We start from the raw sequence: 20,883 nt of genomic DNA, 5'->3' as shown, positions 1-20,883 counted from the left end.
ACCCATCTTACTCAGAGAGGATTTTGATCTCAACTTCTGCAGGGACAGAACAGGGAGTTGTTGATAAATCATTAAATGAAATATTTTAGTACAACTTCTTAAATGATGCATGGTTTTCCTTTACAATCAATCACATTCAACTTACAGAATCGTATGCTTTAGAAAACAGTACTGTTTTTCTTTCTATTTTATCTGTAATGGCTGAATTTGTTAATATGCTGAGGATAAATAGATGGATAAAACCAGCAAAACAGAAAACCATGTTAACTCACGCTAATTTTTTTTACAAGGGGCTATACTTTCTACTCCAAAGAATAATGGATGAGAGAGAAACACACTATTCATTTGAACACAATAATCTGCTGTGGAATACACAAAATATTCGTATACCTTATATTCTTCCTTAATTTCTTTACCATATGTATTGCACTGTAAGTATATATTATGCTATACTCCTGGGTTTATGTACTTTTCCCGTTAAAAGTATTAAAAAACACAATCTAAATATGATAAAGATCAGAGGGGCTTAGATATTGAAAAGTGAAAGTAAGAAAAACTTTTGAAAGAAATGAAAGTGAATGTTGCAGCTCCAAAGGAACAGACCTAAGGAAATCCATGGCCTGCGCCATCAGGACAAAATGGAAGAATAATTAAAACAAGAGATGGATACACTACAGCCATCGTCTGTTCTAAGGGGACTGAAGTGTGCTATGGAAGACTGAGGGTGCAGACATAACGCTGCCACAGAAAGAAAGGCACTACTCAGCAGCCAGTCTCATCTGCAGGACCAAGCAATAAGTATATGTGTCACTTTAGTGACACAAATTTTACCTTCATAATAATGATGTCCTTCCTTCCATTTCTTAAAGATACTACAAATATCACACTTCACTGCATTTGGGCTTCCTCCGTGGCTCAGTACTAAAGAACCTGCCTGCCAATGCAGGAGATGTAAGAGACGTGGGTTTGATCCCTGGTTTGGGAAGATCCCCTGGAGGAGGAAATGGCAACTCACTCCAGTATTCTAGCCTGGAGAATTCCATGGTCAGAGGAGCCTGGCAGGCTACAGTCCATGGGGTCTCAAAAGAGTCAGATACAACTGAGCAACTGAGCACACACATTCATACCAAGCAAACTTAATGCCTTTTTTTCTGAAATAAATTGCAATGCTTATCTATATCTACTCTATCATTACTTTATATTATTTGGAATCTAAGTAATACACTTAGAGTAAGATGTTTTAGTACTTTAAGTTTTTATGAAGTCTTTTCCCCTATAAAATCATTTAGAATTTGAGGTCCACTGCAATACTATCTTTTTCATGAATTTCTTCCATAATGGTGGTACATGTGTTCTTAAAAATAAATGGAAATTCAAAAAATGAAATTCCATTTATTTTTAAGAACACATGTACCACCATTATGGAAGAAATGACTCTATATTTAAAATTCTAATACATTTAATGATTTCCATTTTTGCAGCACTATACCCTTTAGGTCTATCTTTTTGAATTTGTCTAAAGCAATACTACACAGTAAAGCTGTATTGTTTAAATAATAACTACCTCACATAATTTAATTTGTAGCCATAGAGATATAAGCCTCAAAATGCTGGGTTTAGAACAACCATTATCTTTTCCTATTAATGTTTGGCCCTTTATATCCATCCTTGAATGAGTCATTATCTTTTTAATGATTAAAAGCCATAGATTTTTTGTTTTCCTAAAATCTTGAGGTTGTTGAGATGATAAAGATGGTACTTGATAGTAATATGACTGGGGTATGGTCAGGAGATGTAAAATAAGAAAGAAGAATGTGTACATAAAAGCATTAGTCATGGAGTGAGCAGAATAAGAAATTATTTGACCTGTGGTGGATTCATTTTGATATTTGGAAAAACGAATACAATTTTGTAAAGTTTAAAAATAAAATAAAATTTTTAAAAAAAGAAAGAAAAGGGAATATCAACAATATCTAGCCAGAGTTCTTATCTACTTGAAATGTCAGCAAATTCTGAGAAATGAGAAATAATGGTGACTCATGTCCCCTAAGGAATGCATAAACAAGTTTTTTGTTTGTTTATTTTAGGCTCCCACCGGCCAGTGTCCAGACCAGTGTGGCAGCCCGGTGTCAGCCCGTGGGAAGGTGATCAAGGGCAGCAGGACCATTCAAGCTCCTTCTGGCCCATAAACCAGCATTTGAATATCACTTTGGAGTTCACAAAGTTCATTTAACACCCATCGACTCCTTTAATCCTTTCTAAGTAAGGTAATATTTTCATTATCCCCAATTCACTGATAAGAATACTTGGTGAAATTCATACAGGGTCACACATGTCAGATAGGAGGAACCCAGATTCACGGACTCCAACCCAGATACCTTCTCCCATACTCTGCTACCAAATTGCTATCAGCTGACCTAGGAATCCTCTTCTTTTATAATTAAGTTACAGCAATGACTCCAGAAAAGCTAACAGTGTCTATAATCTAAGAACTTTAGTCTTGACTTTGTTGATAAATTTTTTCCAGAATTTTTAAGTGATGTATACATTTTGTTATGTCTTCTGAGAAACTCATTGTTACTCCTCTCATTCCAAACAAAATAAGGATCCTTCCAACTGAGCAACACATACTGAGAATTTTTTTTAATTTCAAATTATAATGTAAGAGCAATGCCAGTTAAATATATATATATATATATATATATATATATATATATATATAGGAGAAGGAAATGGCAACCCACTCCAGTATTCTTGCCTGGAAAACCTCATGGACAGTGGAGCCTGGTGGGCTGCAGTCTATGGGGTCGTAAAGAGTCGGGCACAACTGAGCAACTAATGCTTAAATTACTTAATATATATATGTATTCTTAGAATCTTAGTTATACTTTCTACCAGATGACAGAGAGACAAATAGAAAATCTGCAGTTTATTCAACTCATTGGTTTTCATCCAGCTATTTTGTACTGGCAAGGTCTACACATAACAAAAGACTTGATTCAGCCAACTTGGTAGCAAAAACAAGAAGTCATATTGGTCATGAGTTATGCATACCAAATCATAACTAATGAGAATTTTGCTAATCAACTAGTTGTCAAGGAGCCTTGAAAACACAGCCTAATCAGCACACAGCAAAGTTCCTATATCATAGATGCACTTGCCTATTTCAAAGAATTCTATAGCAATTGTAGGAAAGAGAAGTCTATTTTTGAATGCTAGCATGTATTGGAAAAAATTCCAGAATGATTAAGTCTTCTGGCATGTATTTTAGCTATTACAGCTGTTTGCAATATATATGTGCTACATCTATATTTGAAATCTCTGCTGTTGCCATTCACCATCTGTCCAAAGATGGGTGAAAATGCCTATGTTTTTTTGTTCATTGCTTATGAAACTGCACATAGCAATTTGCCAAACCTGTATTATTTTTCTTAGTCTTTTTCAAGCATCTAATCAATATCTTAGAAATGTTAAAGTCTCTGACAACTGAAAATATAGTTTACTTTTAAAATTAGTAGAGGACTCGGATATTTTTCACAGTAATTTTGACTATCAAATTATTAACTATTTAATAATGCCCTGGTTACCCAGAACACTGCCTTCTAAATCTCAAACCTCTGGAATACAAAAGGGAAAAAATCTAAAAACACTAAAGACAGTGTCCAAGTCCTACAGCCATAAAACAGTCCCTTATGAGAGCCGATTCATGGGAAAAGACACTGATGCCTGGAAAGATTGAGGGCATAAGGAGAAGGGGGTGACAGAGGATGAGATGGTTGGATGGCATCATCGATTCAATGAACATGAGTGTGAACAAACTCCAGGAGATAGTGAAGGACAGGGAAGCCTGGCATGCTACAGTCCATGGGGTCACAAAGAGTCGGACATGACTGAGCAACTGAACAGCAACCATGAGTGGGAAGTAAAATTGTTTAATGTATTAACTATATAAAACAATCTGCTGCTGCTGCTTAGTCACTTCAGGCCTGTCCAATTCTGTGCAACCGTATAGACCATAGCCCACCAGGCTCCTCTGTCCATGGGATTTTTCTAGGCAAGAGTGTTGGAGTGGGTTGTCATGCCCTGCTCCAGATCTTCCTGACCCACGAGGGATCGAACCCAGGTTTCCTGTATGCAGGCAGATTCTTTACCACTGAGCCACAAGGATAGCCTATAAAACAATCTACTTTATATCATCTATACCCGTAAGTTTAAGCCATGTAGACTGAATTAGATTCCAAAAGTCAAACCCAAAGGTTTCTTTCTTCAATAAAAATCCCCTGACACAAAATCCAAAACAAAGTTCTATTCCACAGGAGATGCTCCTTATGTACACACAAATTTAACTTTGATGAAGCAACTGAATAAAACTGAAATTTAAAAATCAGAATTTTGAACACTTAGTTTCTTCTGCCTCTGTAGAATTGCTTCTGAATAAATGTCATAATGGAATAAATGCTCCTCAACATCTCAAGTTGATTCTGTGTCTTCAGAGTTAGTCTTTTTCATAACAGATGAATCATTCTCAAGACTCACTGGCAGATTGGTCACTAATCCATTTTTCTCTATATATATTATGTAATGGCATATTCATTAAGGTATTCTCATCCTCAAATCACTTATACCACAAACATTTTCTAGGATTGCATTTTAAATGTCAACACTTGTAACTGAAGACTCAACATGCTTCAATTTAACTTTGTAAGTAGACAAGCCCCTTTTTCCCGAGTATTATAATCAGGTACTCTTAAGTTTCACTTAACCTAGTCAGAAATATAACCATGCTTTCCATAGAAGACAATCAACACACAGGCACTATTCTTCGTTGCCAATTTTGTAAGGGTAGAAGGGCTTATTTGGCCATCAATTTACTGACAGGCTATATCTATCTGATAAAATACAATTTAAAACTTGTCTTCCTTTTCAAAATTCAGGGATTTGCATTTTAAAGGTCAAGACATATTTGCCCTTTTAAACATGCATTTATTTATAACTATACTGTCTTTATGAACCTTGGCTCCAGAATTATTCAAGATTTGACCAACAAGATAAAATACTGCATTAAATATTTCTAAAAATTGTGCATCAAGTGAGGATAAGAAAGAGTTCGACTTTCTCATATATACTATAGTAGGGTTTTGCTAGATAACAAATTTAAAAGATCTGCAGCTCCCGTTTACAATAACTCAGTGTTGACTGTAGGCCTCTAAATCACTTCGTATGTGATATGGGGACCTAGCATAATGACTTAACTAAAAGGGCAACACAAATCTTTGCTGAAACAAACTGCGATATACATGTAAACAGACAAATGATAGTACAGGATAATTGGTTAAACAGAAGTCAAATAGATTGTTATGAGAAAACATAAGATGAAGAAACTAATGCTGAATGTGAAGTGAAGAAGGTTTTCACCAAAGGAGTTGCATTTGAACATATTCGTGAAACATTTATTTAGAACCTAAGAAGAATTTTTTTTTTAAAAAGCCCAACTTCATAATATATGATATCAGTTGACTTTGTGTAGGGATTTCTTTTACTTTTCTCCCTTCAAGTTTCTGCTTATCATCATTAACTGCTTCTGAGGGTGTAGCTTTATTTGTTATTGTTGGAGTCATAATCATTATTTTATCCAAGACATCATGCAGTGAGAGAGTTTAAGAGGGAGGACAAGAAAAGCCTCCATGTCTGTAATAGTGGTTACAAAGCTTATCTGAATTATGCTTCTACAGAACCTGCTCACTTTTTATGCTCAATGCCAACCACAGATTAGAAGCAAATCTCATCACTGACTGCTCGGAATTCATCAAGGCATTGCCATTGCTTGGATTAAAATCCAAACCCCTGTCCAGGGCTTAAAAGGTCAATGATGAAATGCGAGTTACCTCCCTCTGCAGCTTCTTGGCTTACCTCTCCCAGTTTACCAAACTCAACTAATAATGACTTTCTGACTGTGTTTCCTTTTCCTCTGCCTGTCAAAATTTCCATTTTAGTAATATTTTAAAGAGCCCTGGAGCAAAGTCGCCTGGTTGGAAACCTGATTTCAACACTCCCTAGATGTGAAACCTCTAAACATTTATGTAGTCATTCCAAGTCTCAATTTCTCCATATAAAATGGGATCCTTTATGATTGTTGTGAGGATTAAATGAAATAATATATGTAAAGTTCTTAAAACATTACCTGTCACCATAAATTAGCTTTTATATAGGTTATCTGTCATGATTATTTTGTTATTTTCAAAAATAATCAAAAATACTTATTGAATGAATAGATAGGTCTTGTTACTAGTTAGAGAAATGGACTGGACTCGCATAGTGAAGAGAGCATGGCATTTGGAGGCTGACAAGCATAGATTTGAGTTAGAGTTTGCACTTTCCTCTCTATCTCTCACACCCACATGCATACACACAAGAGGATATGTCAAGGAAATCTAAAGCACAGATGTCTGAAACCATTGCAAATACACGTTGTGTCCTTCATTCACTCTTAAGACCTGGAGTATGTTAAAGAAAAGAAAGAGGCAGTTATTGTGACAAAAGTTATATTACCCTCTGTACCCTCAGTGGAAGAAGGCAGGCAATGTGTAACACATTAAAGAACGCCATGTAAACATGTTTTAAATGAATATATTTCAGAACATAAAGCCACAGGCGAGGCTCCTGTACTAACACAAAACATTCCTGTCACCTCCTTGGCTGTGCAGCCTTCTGTGAGCTCTCAGACCTTTGCGCTCTTGCCGCACAGCTATGACACCACTTCCCGTGCTTCATATGCACACAGCATCCTCCTCGTCCCCTCACGCCCGTACTCCAGCTGCTCCGGTCTGGTTTCTAGCCAAACTGTCCACCAACACTGCTACTGCTAAGTTCACCATTATCTTCAAATTTCTGAGTCCAAAGAATTCATATAGCCCTTTCATATCTTACAAAACTTCCCCAGATGGATTTTTGGATTTTGAAGCCCTCCAACCTCTTCTCTATATTCATCACATTCTCTAGGGATTCGCCAAACCATCCTGACCTCTCTTCTATATTATCCATTCCTCCCTTCCTAACATCTAAACACTACCCTCCTCAGAATCTGGCCATGGCTGTCACCTCTCCTCTGTCACTATTCTCTCCCCAGGTGATCTCATCAGTCCCCATGATGTAAATGACCATGTATATGTTGAGGCCCAACCAACCATTCTGTTAGCAAGATCAACGATATGACAAATCTACTTCGTCCAAAAGTGAGCTCTTGATTCCTACCCCCAGGAATGTGTACCTCCTCCTGGCTTCTGCTTCTTCACAAATGATACTAGCATCCTTTTGCTGCTTATTTCAGAAATCTAGAAGCCTTTCTTCGTTCTTCAGCATTCCCTACACTCCCTGCTCTTTACGCAATCATTCAACAACATTCATAAATTCTGTCTCTAAAAATATTTGTCTAATCTAATCATTTTCTATCTTCATTCCCAAGGTTATTCTGCTACAAAACAAAACCATATTCCACTAGAATTACTGCAGTGGTCCTCTTTTATGTTTTTAAAGACAGTTTTATTGAGTATGTGCTGTGCTGTGTTTGGTCGCCCAGTCATGTCCTACTCTTTGTGACCCCACGGAGTACAGTTCCCAGGCTCCTTTGTCCATGAGGATTCTCCAGGCAAGAATACTGAGATCCTCCTCCAGGGGATCTTCTTCCCAAGCCAGGGATTGAACCCAGGTCTCCCACATTGCAGGCAGATTCTTTACCAGCTGAGCTACCAGGGAAGCCCCTTTATTGAGTGTAACTGATATTAAAAAAAAAAAAAAAAACCTGATATACAAAAAGACTGGGTATATTTAATATTAATAATTTTATCTCTGTGCTCCTGCCTTTGAATCCATCTTAGTCATTCTCCACACTATGGTCAGGGTGACCTTAATGCTTGCTCCTCACAAGATCATTTTGAATTCACTGGAAATTTTCTTACTGATGCCTTCTCACACTAATGAAGTAACTATGACACCATACTTTTAAAATTTTTATTTCCATTTTTCTTCTTGAAATATCTACATCATTTCTAAATATTCAGAAACCATTTGCTGTTTTCCTTGGAGGTCATTAAAATACTGATGAAATTAGCAGCAGTATTTCAAATTAAGTTTTCCTGAAAAGCCTTTGATTTAGATTAAGACAACTATTATTTTACTATCTAAAAATAAAATCCAATCATGGTTGCTAAGATATAATAATGCATTTATATTGGTTGAGTTAACATAAAAGAAATATAATTACATGTTTGTTTTCCTCTAGTAAATTCTAAATAACTTTTTTTTAATATTTAAGTGAAAGACATTTAGAAATAAATATTTTTAAATATGATTTCTTACTGAGAGATGCTCTTTTTCCTTCTGTTTTGAACACTCTTTATATTTTGGCTTATATGAAATCAATACATGTAGAAAAAAAAATCACATTAACTAAGAGCAGTATTTTTCCCTCATTATTTTGTTAAAACATAGAGACAGTTATTTTGGTTTCTGATGCAGTCTGACTGTATTTATGTGATGCTTATAAAAGGATGATTCTGACTCAGCAGCACATTGCTATGGAAGTGAATAAATAGTCTATGTCTATAAGACTTTTCTCAAACACAAATACACCTGAATATAAAATATAAATGGATAAATCAAGAGGAGAAATCAATCATTCAAGTTATTTGACATTTCATAGGAATAAAATTGCAACTTTATTTTTGACTGAATATTTTATTTTTTGATATAAGAATGGTGTCTAATCAACACTGTGAAATGGAAATAGTGACCTAAGGCAATATACAGAAAATTATTTTACTTCTGCACAATCACTCTAAAAATATAGTCTAATCAATTGTTGCTATATACCATACATAAATATAATCTTCCTCGTGTATTACAAAGGAAGTGCATTTTGCCTAAATACCTTCAAACAAATAACATTTGCATATTTTTTTCCTGACATCTGTGTTAATCTCTCATATTTACAGAATTCATCAAACATTTGCTCAATTCTGCTGTTCTCTGTAAACATGGTAACAAGTACAGAAAGTTATACTATAATTAATAATAGTTGTTCAGGAGTCATTTATCTGTCTGTGTTAGCTTAAGCAGCATGGTATAACCTGGTGCTTTGTGGAAGTGAAGTAAGGGTTCATCAGAATGGTAGCACCTCCTGGAGATTAGAGTGTGGCTTTGAGTGAAAGAAGCTGAAAACTTACTTATTAATAGGGTCAGCAGGAATTCAAGGGTGGAATGAAGCATCTGTGACTATATCATTTATCATCCAAACCAAGACATTTCTGAAAGGGAAAAAGAATTGTTAGCAATTATGTCAAGACAACAGAAGTAAAGTGAGACCTTCCACACAAACAAGATGTAAGGTCACCCTAGGATAGTTTCACCCTAAGAAGATAGAAAGTCGAGATCAAGATAAAAATAAGTTATAGGAAAAATGACTATTTTTCAATTACTGTCAGGTAACAGGGACCTAAATGATTGTCTCTAGAGATAAATGTGACAGAAGGTGCCATTCTGTGATAAGGTCACCAGATACAATATAGGACTCCAGTTAAATCTGAATTTCAGATAATCAACAAATAATTTCTTAATATAGGTATGTCTCCAGCAATGGTTGGATCTACTTTATGCTTTGAAAATTTTTCATTTATCTGAAATTCACATTTAATTGTGAGTCCCATATTTTTATCTGCTAAGTCTGACAATCCCACTGAGAGTCCAACCAAGGTCTTTGTTCCTAGATAACTTGCTGAGCATGAAGAAATGACCGAGAAGAGCCTCAAATCAGATCAGATCAGTCGCTCAGTCGTGTCTGACTCTGCGACCCCATGAATCGCAGCACGCCAGGCCTCCGGAGAAGAGCCTGTGCAGATCTAAATTCAAGATTCCATGAAATAAGTACAATTTTTCCCCAAAACTTGTTTTACTCACTTGACAAAATAGGAAGAGACCTCTGAAGTGCAAAGTGTGGGTGTACAGTAAAGGCCTGAAGAAGGACTGAGTGATTCTTTTTGCTGATCTCAGGATCACAAAGGAAAAGAACAGTATGTGAGTGCATGGAATGCATAGAAGAAAACCTCAAAAGAGGTGAGCCAAGCCAAGAGCTAGTACAAATCAGGGTTATGTTCAGATGGGCCACATGAGTCAGGATTGAGTCCCCAATTTCATGCAAGCAGTAAGGCCCTCCAGAAAGCAGGTGTTATGATGGGAACCGAGAGAAAGCTCAAGGCCAGAGGATAAGATGCTCTGAAATGGAGTCAAGAAAATTTAGGATTCAGGGAAAATAATAATAATAATAGAAGCAAGTTAGGATAACTAGGAATGGAACAGACAGGATAAGATGATGCCCTGTCTTAGGGCTGAAATATTGATAATTTGCTTATATTAATCACTAAGTATAAGAAGTATCAATCTTTCTGAGTGACCTTAATTTATCTTCCATCTAATATATCATGCTTAGATTTTTGTAAGAGAAATGGCCAACTTTAATACTAATAATAATGGCAACAATAAGAGCAGTAATAGCTAACTGGTATTGCACTCTTAACAATTTACCAGAAATAAACTAAGTTTTTCTCTTGGATTAATTTATTTATTTGCCACAATTTTATAATCATAACTATGATGTAAGTAATACTGTTATCTTAATTTTACCATGCTATAGTACTGTATAAGGGGTTTCCTAGATGGCTCAGTGGTAAAGAATTCACTTGCCAATACAGGAGATGCAGGAGATGCGAGTTCAATCCCTGGGTAGGGAAGATCCCCTAGAGAATGAAATGGCAACCCACTCCAGTATTCTTGCTGGGAAAATCCCATGTACCTAGGAGCCTGACAGACTGTAGTCCATGGGGTCACAAGGAATCAGAGACAACTGAGCAGACACATACACACGTATTATTAGTAATAGTATATAACTTATTATCTTGAGGTTTTCTAGATCCCCCCAAGGTTTTATACCAAGATAAAGATGAAAACTGCAAAAGGTGAAAAAGATCTATAAGAACCACTGTGCACTGCTCATATCTCTGCCAAAAAGACTATCTGGAGGCCCACTAGCTAGGTTGGAATTTTCTCTAGCTCCACTGTTTCCTAGCTATATAAATTTGGGCATGTTCCTTCATCCAAGTCTTAATTTTATTCTATTTAGAAAGGAGGCAATAGTAGGGTCTTTCTTACACTGTTTAAAAAATGAAATGGGATAATATGCATAAACAGTTTATCAGAATACCTGGTACAAGATATGCAATAAATAGATAATTTATTAGCTAAATTTAGGAAAGATGTAGTATTGAAAGAGATGGGAAAGAAATAATTCTTTGTTACAGTAGTTTTGCATTGATTAATTTTCTTAATAGTTTTCTATTTCAGTATTGTATGAGATGCAATTTACATATATACAGAGATTTCCTCATTCCCACGGGCAATCAGTACCCTCTGATACTTGCTCAATGAAAAGCCCTAGCTATTATCACACAAGGAGATGGAAACCAGAGTAACTAGAGCTGGGTTACAGACCTGCCTGTGTCATGCCAGCTGCAGTGCCCAAGTCTTATCTGAATAAATCCAAGGAGGATTTATTTGACTACCCCCATTTCTATGCTCAGTTGAGGAGCTATAACACATGGCATTAAATCCCTGACTTCTCAAAGACAATGGGAAGCATAATTTACAAGTGTAAGGGAATTAATGACCATTGAGAGACAAAGACAAGATGGAGCCAATAGATAAAGTCTTCAGTCTCCCTCCCCCACAATGAACTTATGAAAATTACATGAATATCATACTACCTCTCCAGAGATATCATATGTGATCAAGCAACGGAGTGTATAGTGTTTTTCCTATAAAACAATATGACCACTCAGTCATACACTAGATTGTATTTGATGTTTATCTTCTTTTTCCCCCCTCACTCTTACTGCTCTGAGATTGAAAAGTCTAATTAATTAACTAGCTAATTAATCAATGTTTAACTCTGAATGCTTTACCTCAGGCTATTTTACTAGAAAATCCAGAGCTAAAACAATTGGTAACAAGAGGGGCTATACCAAACTGGTCCTCAAGGTGGGATTTTTGAAATAGATAATCACACTGTCTTAAGACACTCTTGTGATATGTAAGGAATTCCACTAGAATGAGTGGTATCACAATGAATAAAGTATCATGTGATTCATATGAGAGCAATAATAATTGAGAGAATTGTGATACAGGACAGCTGCCCTTCATGGCTTGGAGGCCTTGCTGAAAGAAGACAAGTTCAGGATAGCTAATTGCCAGCTAAAGGAATATTATCAAAGCTAGTAAGTTTCTATATAGCTTCAGAATAATTTCATCTTCTGCAGCTTCAGGGTGCAATATGCAGGAAAACAGTCTTGGGAACTAATTATAAAAGTGATAGAGCTACAAAGGAGACTAAAGTATATTCTCAAAGATCTTCTGTGTCAGATTATGGGCTCTAAAGAAAAATAATGGGAAGCTTCTACCTGGGATGGGGACATTTAGGTGGAGCATTCTGAAAATCTTCAGCCTCAAATCGCACTCTCCTGGCCAGAAGAAGTAGTTCATGTCCACTTGCTGCTGCTGCTGCTAAGTCGCTTCAGTCGTGTCCGACTCTGTGCGACCCCATAGATGGCAGCCCACCAGGCTCCCCTGTCCCTGGGATTCTCCAGGCAAGAACACTGGAGTGGGCTGCCATTTCCTTCTCCAATGCAGGAAAGCGAAAAGTGAAAGTGAAGTCACTCAGTCGTGTCCGACTCTTAGCAACCCCATGGACTGCAGCCTACCAGGCTCCTCCATCCATGGGATTTTCTAGGCAAGAGTACTGGAGTGGGATGCCATTGCCTTCTTCATCATGTCCACTTATTGGAGACAAAATGCCTCCCTTGTATGGACTCTTAGAGTTGATCCTGACAGTTTGCTGAGATGGCTTCCTCATGCCTAGACTTGAAAATACCTTACTTTAACAAGTTGGGAATTCCATAATTGTCTTTAACATAGTTGTAAAGAAAAGATCAGAAGGCACAGAAAAGTGGGATTGTTAGAATGGATATAATATGTAAGATCTGAAAATCAACCACTAGGCTATATCCTCCAAGAAGACCTAGAAGACATTCCTTTATTAATGCAATAAGGATTTCATAGGAAAGCACTGGTATCTTTAGCAGAAGCTGTTCTATGCAGGCTGGCGTTAAGCAGGAAACACTGACATTAAAATGAGCTCCCCTAAATTAGTGATAATGTTAAAGCTCCTAAGTGTGAGTGCTGGCAGAACTTAACCACTTGAGGCAATGTGAACATAATTTTCAAATTGGCATTAAGGCTAGACTAGCAATCAGAATATCTTGACCTAAGTTATCTGTAGTGACAGTTAATATATCATGATGCTCCAAGGGGAAAATAGCTTGAAAGCTTAATGGGTGTTAGCTCAGTTGCTAAGTCATGTCCGACTCTTTGAGACCTCATGGACTGTAGCCCAGCAGGCTCCTCTGTCCATGGACTTCTCCAGGCAAGAATACTGGAGTTGGTGGCCATTGCTTCCTCCAGGGGATTTTCCAGACCCAGGGATCAAACCTGTGTCTCCTGCACTGGCAGGTGAATTATTTACCATTGAGCCACCTGGAAAGCTCGACTTAATGAACAGGGACATAAAAATCAAGAGCCAGTGATCAGATGATTCACAACAACTACCCCAGTTGAAAATGACCAACCTAGATAGCATATTCAAAAGCAGAGACATTACTTTGCCAACAAAGGTTCATCTAGTCAAGGCTATGGTTTTTCTTGTGGTAATGGATGGATGTGAGAGTTGGACTGTGAAGAAGGCTGAGTGCTGAAGAATTGATGCTTTTGAACTGTGGTGTTGGAGAAGACTCTTGAGAGTCCCTTGGACTGCAAGGAGATCCAACCAGTCCATTCTAAAGGAGATCAGTCCTGGGATTTCTTTGGAAGGAATGATGCTAAAGCTGAAACTCCAATACTTTGGCCACCTCATGCGAAGAGTTGACTCATTGGAAAAGACTCTGATGCTGGGAGGGATTGGGGGCAAGAGGAGAAGGGGATGACAGAGGATGAGATGGCTGGATGGCATCACTGACTCAATGGACATGAGTCTCAGTGAACTCCGGGAGTTGGTGATGGACAGGGAGGCCTGGCGTGCTGTGATTCATGGGGTCTCAAAGAGTTGGACACGACTGAGTGACTGATCTGAACCAGCTCCGTATCTAAGTCAGTTTATAGATTCAGAATTCATTAACTAAAGGGAAGGTCCATTCCCTCTGAGGAACACCCGTACAATGTGATTGCAAGTATATAATTCTTCCATTTCACAACAATGAACTGGAGACAAGAATTACAGTTACAAAATAAGTTAAGCACATTCCAATGTCTGAGGTAACACACTAATATCAGGAGGTCCAAACCACCAACACTGTCTCTGGCTTAGGATGGGAGCTTACAGACGGCAAATGAAGACAGAGTCCTAGTCCACATCTAACTCATGAAGAACAAGATGGGCCCAAACACAGCCTGACATTATTTTCCAGTTACTGAACATGTATTTCAGACCGATATCCTTCGAAGCTTCCCAGGTGGCACTACTGATAAAGAACCTGCCACTAATGCAGGAGACATAAGACACCTGGGTTTGATCCCTGGGTTGGGAAGATCCCCCAGAGGAGGGCATGGCAGCCCACTCCAGTATTCTTGCCTGAGAATCCTATGGACAGAGGGGCCTGGCAGGCTACAGTCCAGAGGGTCTCAAAGAGTTGAACATGACTGAAGCGACTTAGCACACATGCATACTTAGAAGTAGACCAAACTCACATTGATTTTGTATTCACATTTGTACTGCAGGGCTCATTATATTAGGAAGAATTAAACAGAAATTCCTGAAACCCAACCTCCCCAACAACCACGGCAGTACTGCTGGGCATACACACTGAGGAAACCAGAAGGGAAAGAGACACGAGTACCCCAATGTTCATCGCAGCACTGTTTATAATAGCCAGGACATGGAAGCAACCTAGATGTCCATCAGCAGATGAATGGATAAGAAAGCTATGGTACATATACACAATGGAGTATTACTCAGCCATTAAAAAGAATACATTTGAATCAGTTCTAATGAGGTGGATGAAACTGGAGCCTATTATACAGAATGAAGTAAGCCAGAAAGAAAAACACCAATACAGTATACTAACGCATATATATGGAATTTAGAAAGATGGTAACGATAACCCTGTGTACGAGACAGCAAAAGAGACACTGATGTATAGAACAATATTATGGACTCTGTGGGAGAAGGAGAGGGTGGGAAGATTTGGGAGAATGACATTGAAACATGTAAAATATCATGTATGAAATGAGTTGCCAGTCCAGGTTCGATGCACAATACTGGATGCTTGGGGCTAGTGCACTGGGACGACCCAGAGGGATGGTATGGGGAGGGAGGAGGGAGGAGGGTTCAGGATGGGGAACACATGTATACCTGAGGCGGATTCATTTTGATATTTGGCAAAACTAATACAATTTTGTAAAGTTTAAAAATAAAATAAAATTAAAAAAAAAAAAAGAAATGATAACTCAAATCGAAAAAAATTACAGAATTCAGTGCCATCATCAAAGTCCTGAGGATACAGGTTGATGGCACACATCATAGAACTATTCAGTTAATCTATTAGATTTCTACAAAGATAAAGGAGGAATATGTAAATAATGGCGAGTTATTTGTTATATGCTTAACTACTTGATGGCCTCAATCATAACTGTTTTGCCAGCTATGGATATTTAAAGCAGCACATCAACAGATCATACTTAGTAGTGATATTAACATGACCAATGTCATTTTCCTGATGCACAGCAAAAGTGAGGATTGGAATAAATTCCCATTTACACAGCAAGGATAGCCTTACACATTCACAGAAATGCCTTAGGACTATGTTAACTATGGTTCTTTGTCACAGTATGGTCTGCAGGAATGCTCTCTTTTAGTTTCACACACTGCTGCTGCTGCTGCTAAGTCACTTCAGTCGTGTCCAACTCTGTATGACCCCATAGACGGCAGCCCATCAGGCTGCCCCGTCCCTGGGATTCTCCAGGCAAGAACACTGGAGTGGGTTGCCATTTCCTTCCTCAATGCATGAAAGTGAAAAGTGAAAGGTTTCACACACTATGCCCACTATATTGACACCATACCAATAGTACTGTCCTAATAAGACACCGTACATGAAGAAGGGTAAAAAAACTTAATGCCACAAACCTTCAGGAGCCTACAATATCAGTTTAGATTTTAGAATTACAATGGCCTGAAGCATAAGACACTATATCTAAAGTAAAAGGAAGTAGTATTAGTGTTAGTCGCTCAATTGTGTCCAACTCTTTGCAACCCCATTGACTGTGGCCTACCAGGCTCTTCTGTCCATGGGATTCTCCAGGCAAGAATACTGGAGTGGATTGCCGTTTTCTTCTCCAGAGGATCTTTCTGAACCAGGGATTGAACCCGGCTCTCCTGCATTGCAGGCAGATTCTTTACCATCTGAGCCACAGGCAAGTAAAAGGTAAATTGATATAATTCAAACTTTCTACAACTCAAAAAGAGGCATAGCACAATGTAATCAATGTAAACACAATGTAATGGGATTTGGAAACCGTATTAATTTGGATTTTGAGAGACAGTTGCTTTACCCATTTTATATGGTGAATTTGTTTGTTTGTTTGTTTAATTTTTTACTTGAAGTATAGTTATTTTACACTGCTATGTTAGTTTCTGCTGTACAACAGAATGAATCAGCTATAAGTATACATATGTCCCCTCCTTCTTGAGCCTCCCTCCCACCTCACCCCCATCCCACACCTCTAGGTCATCACAGAGCACACATAGTGAATTTGAAAGCTAAAAATTAAAGAATTGCCCACAATAATAGAGGAGTCTGAAGCTCAAGGAAGCTGCCTGGATTCAGGAGCCCAGTGATGCTAGAAGTAGTCTTGATATGTGAAGACATCATGTGAAGAGTCTGTGGGGTAAATAAGAATCTGCCTTGTGGGCAGAGCTCCAGTGGGAAGACACTTAAATATTAATTTCAAATGCAGAGAGTAAGGTAGCCAGAAGTATAAATATTTAATCTGGGCAGAGGTGAATGGCTTGTCCAGCTAACCAGGACTTGATAAAAAAAAAAAAAAAAAAGGCTGAAAATTATGGGGTAAAAAGTTTTAGGGTAAATGTGTATGATGAAAATGAGCACAAAATATGCAGATCTGTGTGTCTTGTGTTAATTCTATGAAGAAAAGAAATCAATTATAATGAAAGCTCTCTCCAACAAAGTCAACCTGATGCTCTCTCCTATGGAGTACTACTCTTCAGCCACCGTAGTGTTTGAATAATGACCAGTGAATAGCAGGACCATGATGGTGAAGATAGAAGCTATCCATGGGCTTCACAGCACTGCTCCTCATAACAAAGCCTTGTCTAAATATTGCTACTGCCCAACATTCCAACAGGGAAAAATTAAGCTGAGCACTTGATATGACACCTATGAGGAAAAGATGATTCAACCAACTCTTGGCAGGTCTATTTCATTGGAAGCCTTCTACTGTGGAGTAGATAGTGATTTGACTTTACTGAGATAAGTAAAAATTTTGAGTATGGGTTTATATTCCCTGGCTACAGAGATAGGCAATTCAAATCTTAAGGCAGAGAATAGCAAGCTAGATATTCTATCCTTTACCTATTAAGTTTTTTTTTATATATAATTCAAATCTATTAATTGGACAAGAACCTCAGCCATTCATGATATTTAATCCTGAGGATTTAAAATATGCCTCAAGCACGAAGGAATTTCTCTCATTAAAAATCAGAGGGGGAAAAAAATGACAGAGAACTAGTGAGTAACTTTAACCAAGGTGCTACAAGGACAAAGCCTGAGGTGGGACTTTAGTATTCTAGTGCCCTGATCCTGAATCTCTGCGTGCAGGAAGGAGGAAGTGAAGTCCATGCATAGCTGTATGGGGTAAAACACGGTATCTTCCTATATTTTTTCAGGAGGTATGTTTAATGAAGTCAAGTCTGAGTGTTCATGAAAAAAAGCCTGGATCAGGTTACATATCAGTTAGGATCCCAAAAGTAATGATATGGTAGTTTCAAAATAGCATGATTCAAAAAGAATTTAATAAAGGATTTATTCCCAGGTGGCTAGCACTAAAGAATCTACCTGACTATGCAAGAGATGTGGGTTCAATCTCTGCATCAGGAAGATCCCCTGGAGTAGGAAATTGAAACCTGATCCAGTTTTCTAGACTGGAATGTTCCATGGACAGAGGAGCCTGTCAAGTGACAGTCCATGGGATTGCAGAGAGTCAGACTAAGCAAAATCTCATGTATATCACTCATTATTTACAAAAGGTTGGGCATGGATTTAGGGACACCAGAAGAGCTAATGCAATACCATTATCTTCTTACTACCATTAGGTCCAAGGAGAAAAGGGAATAAGATGATTACTAGAAACCAGAATGACAAATTCTGTGGTCAGCTCCACCTTGAATAGAACTGTGACCTTTAAGACATGTAACCAGGATGCTTGCTAAGCAGAGAGGAAAAAAGGGTATAAAATCATAGCTTTGCTCTCCAACTTTATCTTCTGCAGGAATATCCATTGGCTTAATCTTGAGAGCTTCTTTGGAGGCACAAGCAGGGGAGTGCAGCTACTCATATACCCTTGACTGAAGACCAGTCCTCCTCTATTGGGGATGGTCGTCCTCTTTGACTGAGCATGCAGCTTCAGGAAGGATGCACATGGAGTGGTGAGGGAGGGAGGGGACACCCACCTAGGCAGCCAGATCAGCTGAATCAACACTGGCGATCAATGGAGTGACAGAAGTCCCAAACAGATCACCCTTATATCCCCATTGGCTTAATCTAATCAAAATCAGAGGGCAAAGGAGCCCATCAATGAATTTCACAAAAGTCAGCTTTACAGGATTAGAATACAAGGAAGAAATGTGAAAAGTAGACTTGCAATGGCAAAGAGAAGAAAGTCAGCATAGGCTGAATCTCACAGTATTTTACATTTCTTTGAGCTAGTTTATGTCCCCTAATATAAAATTTCTTCCTAAATACAGATAGAATAAAATCTAGAGACTTTGTGTGGAATAAATACATAAAAAGGGAGTACTATTAAATATGAAATAGCATCCAAAAGAAAATTAAAAAGGCAAAATGTCTCAGGAGGCCTTGGAAATCACTGAAAAAAGAAAAGTGAAAGGTAAAGGAGAAAACAAAAGATATACCCATCTGAATGGAGAGTTCCAAAAAATAGCAAGGAGAGGTAAGAAAGCGTTCCTAAGTGATCAATCCAAAGAAATAGAGGAAAACAATAGAATGGGAAAGACTAGAGATCCCTTCAAGAAAATTAGATACCAAGGGAATATTTCATGCAAAGATGGGCACAATAGAGGACAGAAATGGTGTGGACCCAACAGAAACAGAAGATAATAATAAGAGGTGGCAAGAATACACAGAAGAACTATTAAAAAAAAAAAAAAAAAAGAAACTTAATGACCCAGATAATCACAATGGTGTGATCAATCACCTAGACCCAGACATATTGGAATGAGAGGCCAAGCGGGCCTTAGGAAGCATCACTACGAGCAAAGCTAATGGAGGTGATGGAATTCCAGCTGAGTTATTTCAAATCCTAAAAGACGATGCTGTGAAAGTGCTACACTCAATGTATCAGCTAATTTGGAAAACTCAGCAGTGGCCACAGGACTGGAAAAGGTTGCTTTTCATTCCAATCCCAAAGAAAGGCAATGCCAAAGAATGTTCAAATTATCACACAATTGCACTCATCTCACATGCTAGCAAAATAATGCTCAAAATTCTCCAAATTAGGCTTCAACAGTACATGAACCAAGAAACTCCAGATATTCAAGCTGGATTTAGAAAAAGCAGAGGAACCAGAGATCAAATTACCAACATCCATTGTATCATAGAAAAAGCAAGAGGATTCTAGAAAAACATCTACTTCTGCTTCACTGGCTATGCTAAAGCCTTTGACTGTGTGGATCACAACAAACTGTGGAAAATTCTTAATGAGATGGAAATACCAGACCCCCTTACCTGCTTCCTGAGAAATCTGTATGCAGGTCAAGCAGTAACAGTTAGAATTGGACATGGAACAATGGATTGGTACCAAATTGGAAAAGGAATACATCAAGGCTGTATATTGTAATCTTGCTTATTTAACTTAAGTGCAGAGTACATCATGTGAAATGCTGGGCTGGATGGAAGCCAAATCAAGATTACCAGGAGAAATATCAGTAACCTCCAATATGCAGATAATACCACCCTTATGGCAGAAAGTGAAGAGGAACTAAAGAGTCTCTTGATGAAGGTGAAAGAGGAGAGTGAAAAGGCTAGATTAAAACTCAACATTCATTTCCCAAGATGGTGGAGGAATAGGACAAGGAGACCACTTTCTCCGCCACAAATTCATCAAACGATCATTTGAATGTTGAGCAACTTCCACAAAACAACTTCTAAACACTGGCAGGGGACATCAGACACCTAGAAAGGCAGTCCAATCTCTTCAAAAGGAGATAGGACAAAATATAAAAGATGGAAACAAAGACAAAAGATTTAGGGATGGAGACCCATCCTGGAGAGGGAGTCATGAAGGAGGAGACGTTTTCACACAGTAGAAAACCCTCTCATAGGCATGTCTATGGGGAATTTTGGAATCTCAGAGGGCAACATAACCAGGAGAAGGAAAAAACTCTACAGAATGTGCAGCTCACCGCAACTACAAGCAGAGACAGAGAAGAGGCACAGATGTGTCCACCACCAGAGAGTGGGGGCTGGGCGGGGAGGA

The 20,883-nt window shown here is 38.1% G+C and overlaps 1 protein-coding gene across 1 annotated transcript in view; it reads left to right on the top strand.

Moving 5' to 3' along the window:
• Positions 1-1,752: 1,752 nt before the first annotated feature.
• Positions 1,753-20,883, top strand: part of LOC102391348 (40S ribosomal protein S25-like) — an 81,489-nt gene continuing 62,358 nt past the window's right edge. Inside the window, exons 1-2 of the mRNA XM_044930384.2 lie at positions 1,753-1,779; positions 2,088-2,144. Coding sequence (XP_044786319.2) covers positions 1,753-1,779; positions 2,088-2,144 — 84 coding nt within the window. The remainder of the gene's footprint in view (positions 1,780-2,087; positions 2,145-20,883) is intronic.

The sequence above is a fragment of the Bubalus bubalis genome, chromosome 17 (genome assembly GCF_019923935.1).
Source record: "Bubalus bubalis isolate 160015118507 breed Murrah chromosome 17, NDDB_SH_1, whole genome shotgun sequence".
NCBI lineage: Eukaryota > Metazoa > Chordata > Mammalia > Artiodactyla > Bovidae > Bubalus > Bubalus bubalis.
The sequence above is the reverse complement of the archived record's forward strand: the minus strand, read 5'-3'. Positions and strand labels throughout refer to the sequence as shown.